Source organism: Myripristis murdjan, chromosome 24 (genome assembly GCF_902150065.1).
Source record: "Myripristis murdjan chromosome 24, fMyrMur1.1, whole genome shotgun sequence".
NCBI lineage: Eukaryota > Metazoa > Chordata > Actinopteri > Holocentriformes > Holocentridae > Myripristis > Myripristis murdjan.
In genome coordinates, this window is record NC_044003.1 from 14,689,487 (window position 1) to 14,697,965 (window position 8,479).

At 44.6% G+C, this 8,479-nt stretch overlaps 1 protein-coding gene across 2 annotated transcripts in view; it reads right to left on the reverse strand.

Annotated features, from left to right (window-relative positions):
• The window catches only part of kif3ca (kinesin family member 3Ca), a 20,706-nt gene extending 15,786 nt beyond the window's left edge, over window positions 1-4,920 (reverse strand). For both annotated transcript variants that reach the window (XM_030047166.1, XM_030047165.1), the window contains exon 1: window positions 3,517-4,920. In XM_030047166.1, coding sequence (XP_029903026.1) covers window positions 3,517-4,920 — 1,404 coding nt within the window. The remainder of the gene's footprint in view (window positions 1-3,516) is intronic.
• Window positions 4,921-8,479: the final 3,559 nt, after the last annotated feature.

Sequence of the window (8,479 nt, forward strand, 5' to 3'; positions counted from 1 at the left end):
TTGAGGTGTTTTTACTTTTTTATATCCTTGCTCACAACCATCTTATGTTGTGTTAATGGGAATCTTGGGACAATAATGCTGCATCATATTTTTAAATGAAATGACCAGAAGGATAACTCCTTTTTCAACGTTATTTGTTTATATGTTTTTTTTTTTTTTTTTTTTTTTTTTTTTATCATTTTAGCTTTACTTGATAGCGACAGTAGAGAGAGACGGGAATCAAAACCAGGCAGCGGCGGTAAGGAATTAGCCTCGATATGTGGTGTGCGCTGTACCAGACGAGAAATCTCTGTTTTGCATAGGAATATTAACAAAACAACAAACGGCGGACATGCTCATCTATGGCATACCTAATGATGTAAACTGAAAACAAGAGATGACAATGAGACAAGTGATCTGTGTCCTTTAGGCCTAACTCTGAACATAACCTGCCTTGTGGCTGCATTACAGTCTGGTCTCTCTGGGTGACTCAGAGAGGGGGAAAAAAAAGACATATATTCCTATTTAATGATGCATTTCTCCTTTTGTCATTGTTGACTGTTTGTGCTCTTTGACAGATTGAAGCTCTTGACAGTCTGGCACCTAATGTTCGTGTTTTAGATCATTAAAAAAACGTTCCAATGTTAATTTTCATTGTTTCTGTACCGGAAATGTCTACATGAAGTCTACTTTTATGTACATGAGACATAGCTATTTTTGTTCAGGTGCTTCAGAATGGATTTACAGTATCTTTGACACAGTCTTTAGAAGGTTTGAAAACAGCTGAAAATTTACCGCGGTCTTTTTCTTAACCATATGACACTCACCAGTGACTCTGACATGTGACTATAGTTCAGAGTTGGGTTCTTTCATTGTATAAACTAAAGACAGTCTCATCACTGAAATATTTGGTTTGTATTTTGCATTTTGCGCTATAGTAAATGGATATCTTGCACAAACAAATACCCCTGTTTTTGAGTCCAGCAAAACAAAGTCAAGTACATCAAAGACAGGAAATACTTTTTAATCATAGTCATCTTCCTCCTCGTCCTTGTTGGGGGAGAGAGAGACGAGAGGTTTGCTGATTCTCTGCGTTGACATCACACAGCATTAGACATCCAACCTCCCAGTCAGCATCAAACACACCGTGTGAAAGACCCTCTGAACCGTGGTGTCTGATCAGAGAGGGTTTGATACGGTTTACCATAAAGCAGCATTAGCCCTGCAGCGCTTTGGGGAAAAAACGTGACGTGAAAAAAAGTGAGAGATACCTCACACAGAAATGCAGATAAAAGGGTTTGAATGTCTCATTTATACTCAGAAGTGTAAAGCTGACATTTTTCTCTTTTTCATACAGAAAAAGGCTTTACAACCTCCAATCCAGACCTAACCACGCAATTTAAAATGCTGACATTAATGGGCGAAAATCAGCCGTTTTTTTTTTCTCTTGTTTCCTCTAACTTTGACCTTTTTGAGAAAACGGGTTTCTGCAGGGCACAAAATATACATTAGCTCTGTTTCAAGGGACTTTCCCAGACTTTCTACCTTTGCTCACAAAGAATAGGTAGCCCATGCTCCACACATAAAAAAGCAAAAATTAGAGGAGAGCCTGCTTGCATAGCTTTCACAGTGATAGCTTTTACAAGTCGTCTGTAAGCTCAGGGAAAACACATCTGATGGAAGTTCATTATCGATGATCTTTTGTAGCCCTCTTACTTGCTAAGCAGTGGAACTACTTTGTTTCTGTATCACTACACAACGGCTACAGGTACAAGTTGTTAGTGGAGCTGCTGCATAGAAAACAAGAAACAAAAACAAGCAGCGATAATTAACCCCAAACATATTGTGTATCCATCACGCCATTTTTTTTTTTAGCTCTTTTGGATCACCACTCAAAATTGAGATGGGTGCCTGATCCACTTCATTTATTTTTGAAAAGAGCAGTTTGCAGAGGAATGGGTGAATTTTGGAGGCGCTATTATACCACTATGTGGGTAAGAAGCCAAACTGTCCACACACAAGTGCAATGCAAGCACTCTGGTAAACCAAGAAAGGTGCAGGTAAATATACGAAAAGCAGACAATTTGTTTGGGCCGAATGAATGCAAACACTGTTTAAAAAAGGCTGTGGCTCTCCCTGGCTACATGTATAACCAACAGATAGAGAAATGTAAGAAATCACTGACTGAAGTAGAAGTGAGTTGAAAGACAGTGGGTACACCAATAAATCAGCTGGACTTCATCACACATTTATGACACATAACAGTGAAGCAGAACGCAAGGCCGGGGTGTGAAGACCCTCAACTTGGCTTTGTATTGTTCCTCTAGAACTGACGTGCCTCCCACAGTGTTAATGTATATCCCCCCCACCCCCCTCGTATCTTCACAGTTGGTCCTGGGGCTGCTGGCAGGGTTCTGGCTCAGAAAGCTGATCCAGCAGAGTTTCATGTTAGACGGGCCAGGCTGTAGCTCCAGCAGAATAGACTGCAGTCACTCAGTCATTCTGCCCGAGTGACTTATTGACTGGGTATGGGCATGAATCAGAGCAAGTAATTAATGCAGCTCTGACTCAGTCTCTGAGGCCAGCTCCATGTGTGTGTGTGTGTGTGTGTGTGTGTGTGTGTGTGTGTGTGTGTGTATGTGTGTGTGTGTGTGTATTTGTGAACAGGGCAATGGGAAAGAGAAGTGACATTTTAAGTCACAATGGCCTCAGTTTCTGCCTGAAAATAAAAGACACATCCAACCAGACTATGGATGAAGGGCTCCAAGAATGTAATTGTGGTAAGAAACACACTAGTACTGGATATCAGGCGGTTAGCCAGTTTAAAATAAGCTATTTTGCAATGAGATTTGATCGCAGGAGTCACATACTGCGTGTCAAAAATCAAAGCAGATTGTTTTTGTCATGCATGTTTCTTTATCACACATGTCTCTGACAAAGAAAAACAAACTATGTCACCATCCTTTTGTCCGGTGAACCCGAAACAAATAATCAGTTTTGTTTGTTTAAAGTAACAACTTGGATCTGGGTTTGTCGTTTTTGTGGTTTAGTATCTAGCAGCAATCTCAGCAATAAAAAAATGGCATGGCTGCATCCTTGACATGCACACACACACACACACACACACACACACACACACACACACACACACACACACACACACACACACACACACATTCAGTATGAAGCAGCCAGGGTTACTGCTGTACACAATGTCCCTCACTAGCAGCTCAGCAGATTATCACACATGATTATCTTATAGACGGCATCTCCTTAATCTAACTCCCTAGATGATGTGGGCTCCTCTGCATGTTTGTGTGTGTGTGTGTGTGAGAGAGAGAGAGAGAGAGAGGGAGATGTGAAGTAGAGAGGCAGTAGGGCCCTGGTTCACCTGATGCGCACCTGTGAATTGAAGTTAGTCTTTTTGCTGTTGGATGACCTAAAGCGACACCAAAAACAGGAATACCACACAAAGGAACAGGCTTTCTGCTGTTGCTAATGGCTCTTAATTGGCCTTCATGTCAAAATTCACCTCACCTTGTACTTGGCTGTCAGCTGCTCTGTGGCTTCTTGCTCCTTCCTCAGATCCCCCATCATCCTCTCCTTCTCTCCCAGAAGCCTCTGCTTCTCCTCAGCCAATAGGAAACGGTCTTCCCTGATGGCCTCCTTCTCCCTCTCCAGCCTCTGCTCCTCCTGCTTCACGTACTCCCGCGCTTCCTTCTCCACCTCGTCGTCGCCCTCTGTGTCTTCGTCCCCGTCTCTTTCCCAGCCCTCGCCGTCCATGTCCTCCTTTTTGTGTTTGCTCCGCCCCTTCCTGTGGTTGAGCTGGGCCCTGAGGCGAGCGATCTCCCTCTGGAACTCACGGAGGAGGGCGTCCTTGGGGTCCTCGTTGACTCTCGGTTGGTTCTGGATATTCTTGGCCCGGTTGGCATAGCGGAGGGTGGTGAGAGTCTCGTCGTAGTGCTGGGGGGCAGGGCCTAGAGTGGCCACCATGACAGTCCTGGCGTTCCCACCCAGTGAGTCCTGCAGCAACCGGGTCAACTTGGAGTCCCGGTACGGCACGTGGCCACTGCGCCCATCCGCCAGTGCTGAGATCACATTTCCGAGTGCGGATAGGGACAGGTTGATCTTAGCGGCCTCTTTCAGCCGCTCTCCACGGACGCCTGTCTTGGCTTGCCGTTCACTGCCCGCCAGGTCCACGAGGTTGAGGCGTCCGACTCGGATGTGCTTCCGTCCATCTGGGCCAGGCTGGCTGCACTCCACCGTGATCAGGAAAAGGGCATGGGATCGGGATGAATGTTCGTTCATGTCCGTTGCACCGACTGCCCTGGCCTGGTTCCCCACGTTCATCACCTCTTCGATCTCTTTGACACTCTTGCATACACACGATGTCAGGTCACGCACGTACACCCCAGTCTCCGGGCTCTCTCGGAGCTCCAGAGCCTTGGCACTGCCGTGGTTGGGGTCCAGCAGATCCCGGATCTCCTCCCGGTAGATCTCCAGATAGGAGGCCCGCACCAGATACTGCTTATCAGACTGGGAGCGGGAAATGTGCGTGAAGATGTGGTCGAAGGCGTTGGGGATCACGCCACGTTTCTCTGGGTCCAGCCAGGCCCCCTGCATGGTGTACGTCTTCCCTGTGCCAGTCTGTCCATATGCGAATATGGTACCATTGAAGCCTGCAAGCACCGAATCAATCAGCGGCCTCACGCTCTCGTCGTACAGGTCTCGCTGTTTGGAATTTGCATCGTAGACAGCGTCAAATGTGAAGGTTTTCAGGGGTTCACTGGGGGGCGCACGGGGGTTTCGTAGCACCACCTGCCCGAGTCGCAGGTCCATCTGCACTATGCCCTCTGCTGACCCATTAGACTCCTCCTTACGGTTCAAAGGACGGCATCGGACTACCACCTTCACTGACTCGCTGCTCTTATTTTTGGACATGACTGGGCTCTTTAGTTCTCACTGTAAACACTAACAGGATAATTTGCACATCCACCAACAAAACAGGCTGGTGCTCTTTAAATGTCTGTAATTAGCCTAAATGGCCCCCTATCTGTCTGTCAGTGAATTGTGTAACCATTGGATCCCGATTTTTTAATAATAAATTCATTAAAGCTTCTGAATCATATCATAGAAAAACCTGACCACAGCGTGTGATCACTGAGATTCTAACATTAACCGGTAAAGAGGATCCGAGGTAAGGATCTACAATAGATAATTGCCTTGGCTTCCTGCCTATAATAGGGATACAAATAAATAGACGGTCACAAGCTCTCACGCTTTAGGTCCGACGTGCCATTGCAGCCCCGTTACGCGTCCAGATTCATCCGATGGAATAAAAATCTCACATTTCCGACGACAGAGACATAAAATTCACATACTAGAGACACATCGTCCCGTTTGTACATGCTCTATAGATCCGCTACGACAGCTGACCGCATCTCCCCGTCCGCGGAGATGCTCCGGAGTGGATTTGCTGCGCTCAGGCTGAGGGCTGAGAGCTCCTTCCAATAGGAAACACACACACACACACACACACACACACACACACACACACACACACACACACACACACACACACACACACACACACACACCATTCAAACGCCGCCACACCCCACCTCACTGCGGAGTGCAACAAGGAACCATGGGAATTGGAGTTTCGTCCTATCTTTGGGTTGACGGTGGCCCGCGGTTGCTCCCCTCTCGCCGGCTGGACCCACAGTTCCTCGCCCAGTAGCCAAGTGTGGACTGCAACATATGTACAGAAACATTTAAAACGCGTTACATGGTAGATACTCCGGATTTAGCTAATGTGAATCATACAATTGTAATTACAGAGAGGGGGAAATGGAAAGTTTATTTAATGGTGCTAAGGAATAATAAACGCATGATAACAACAACAAAAACAATTTCATAACAAAAGGAGGTTGAATGTTTTGTGGGGAGACTGCATCTTTATTGACTTTATGTCTAACTGAATGTAGTGCTGGTATTTGCTTGATGATTGCACTGTAACAAATGCTTAAATTATGTTTCACATGGGATTGTAATGTTCTTGTGCTGCATCACAATTCACTTTTCACTTTGTGTAGTGTTACTTCTTCTAGTGCACAGTGATGTGGAGGTAAATAAAGAGGAGGGTCGCCAAATATACAGTAGCTAGCCTATATCTTCCACTCAGTGACCACTGTAAGCCAAACAACCATGAATATTAACAAAAATGTGTTGTATTTTAAGAAAAATCTTATTTTCTTTGGTGTCACTAAAACCTAACTTGTCACTTGTGACAGTTTGATAATCCTTAATAAGATACAGCCTATTATGTCAGCCATTTAACGTTGGTAAACCGTATACTGCAAATAAAAGGAGGTCAATATTAACTCTTTAGCTATTAAATAGATTAGCGGCTATATTTGTCCATATTTTTCTATATGGCCACAGCATTTGTTTCCAATTACAAATGCTAGTTGGATCCCAGGCAAAAGGCTATTTGAAAAAAAAAAAAAATGCTTGGTGTTTTCCCAGTCAAATATAAGGGCTGGTTTCCTAATGCAATCATGCACACATGAGGACTCAAACTGGGGACAAGCAGGCCACATAAACCCGATTGGTACTTCCAATAATTCATCTTAATCAACAAGGGATTCACAGAATGTCTATTTGTTCAAATATTGCACAACAGCACCACCTGCTGAAATAAATTTGAGACACACGATGACCTGCAGGCAAAATTGTCAAGGAGAGTTCAGGGGTGGGTATGTCAGGAGGTTTATGTGAGTGTGTCAAGAAGTAATGTGTGAGGTGCAGATGTGTGTGTGTTTAATTTTACAGCATCACGGGATGATTCCCTGCATTGCTGTGACTTTGCACATGAACTCTCAGCTTGTGTGTTGGAGATAGGAAAAGGTTTAATGTTGCTGGCATATGCACACTACTGCTGATCTAAGCTTGACAAACCAGAAAGGGGGAAGCCTCAGCTGAGGGGGAATTCCACTTTCACGGTTCACTTTATCCCTCTGCAGCTGGGAAAACTGGTATTAGAGAACACGAACAACTCTTTCACAAGAACAACTGTAGCCTGTCACCACATCAAGATACATTTAACTTGTCGCCGCTGTGGTTGAAAACCCACCAGAGGAGTGTTGGTCGTTTCCCATATTTGTATTTATTCAGTAACTATGCAGGATAACTCAGAATAATCTCAAAATCTGATGCAGTAAAGTGGTTTATTATCACTCCTTAGTCAGAGTTCAGTAAACCAAGCTGGTCCATGCAGCAACACATTAAAAATCTGTGTTATACCTGCTTTTATAACTTTAGTTAACTCAACCTATTGAGGGGCCAAAATCAAGATCTCTTCTGCTGATTGTATTTCTATGGTCAATGTGAATCTTTTATACCATTAAAACTTCCGAATTAACATTTGACTTGTATAATGGTGTTTTACATTTGTGCCCCGTGCTAAAATAATAATGTCGTCATCATCATCATAATCAGGTTTACATGTCATGAGTACTGTCATACTTTAGTAAAATTAGTTCCCACACTGCACATTTGACAATGAAAGGGTGGCTGTTGCTGGATTTTCAAGCACGACTGGGGCAGAACCAGAAAAAAACCCTTTTTCCATTTTTAAAGATCAATCTCAGGGAAGTGCACACTAGTAGTGGGACATTACAAAAGGCTCTTCGGTGTTTATGAAAAGTATCACCTCTGTGGCTTCTGTAACATCTGGTTTATGTTTGATTCGATTCATGTTTTAGATAAGTTGCAGCTCTTATTTCTCGCTTTTTCTTTCTTCCTCTGTCTTTCTCTGCTTCCCTGTGTCTTTTCTTTTTTCTCTGCGTCAAGTCTGTACTTGGCAGTAGAAAGCAGGGGCATACTCCACATTCCTGAAGGAGTGTCTGAGAGTGTAAGAGTCAAACCACTCTGACAAGCGGAAGGAGTCACACACACACACACACACACACACACACACACACACACACACACACACACACACACACACACACACACACAAGGAGCTATGATGTTTATATGACCATCAGTGTCTCAGAGTTCTCCAAGGGACCCAGAGGATAAATGTCCTTGGAGTTTACAGAGGATGTGGGAAACGCCCGTAACAAGCACACAAGTACTTATATGACATCACTTTGCCTGACTCACAGCTGGGATAGTCACCGCATCAAATAACTGGCCAAAGAGCTTGCCATCAAACACACACCCAGCCAGGACAGATCCGCAAGAAACTGGCGGCCATGTTGGATCACAAGTTACATTTCATCCACTGGAGTCATGGAAGATTTGGAGCCCACATGTCCGAAGTAGTTACGCAGTAACATTTGCCCTTTCTACTTGTCAACCGAAGACACGCCCTTTTACCCCTCGATGTTTGCGAGGACAACCAATGAGGTTAGCGCGTTGGTTGGACAGGCAGCGGGAAGAACCAATCAGAGTGGAGGAGTTTGACAGAAGGGGCGGCGAAGAGGGCGTGTTT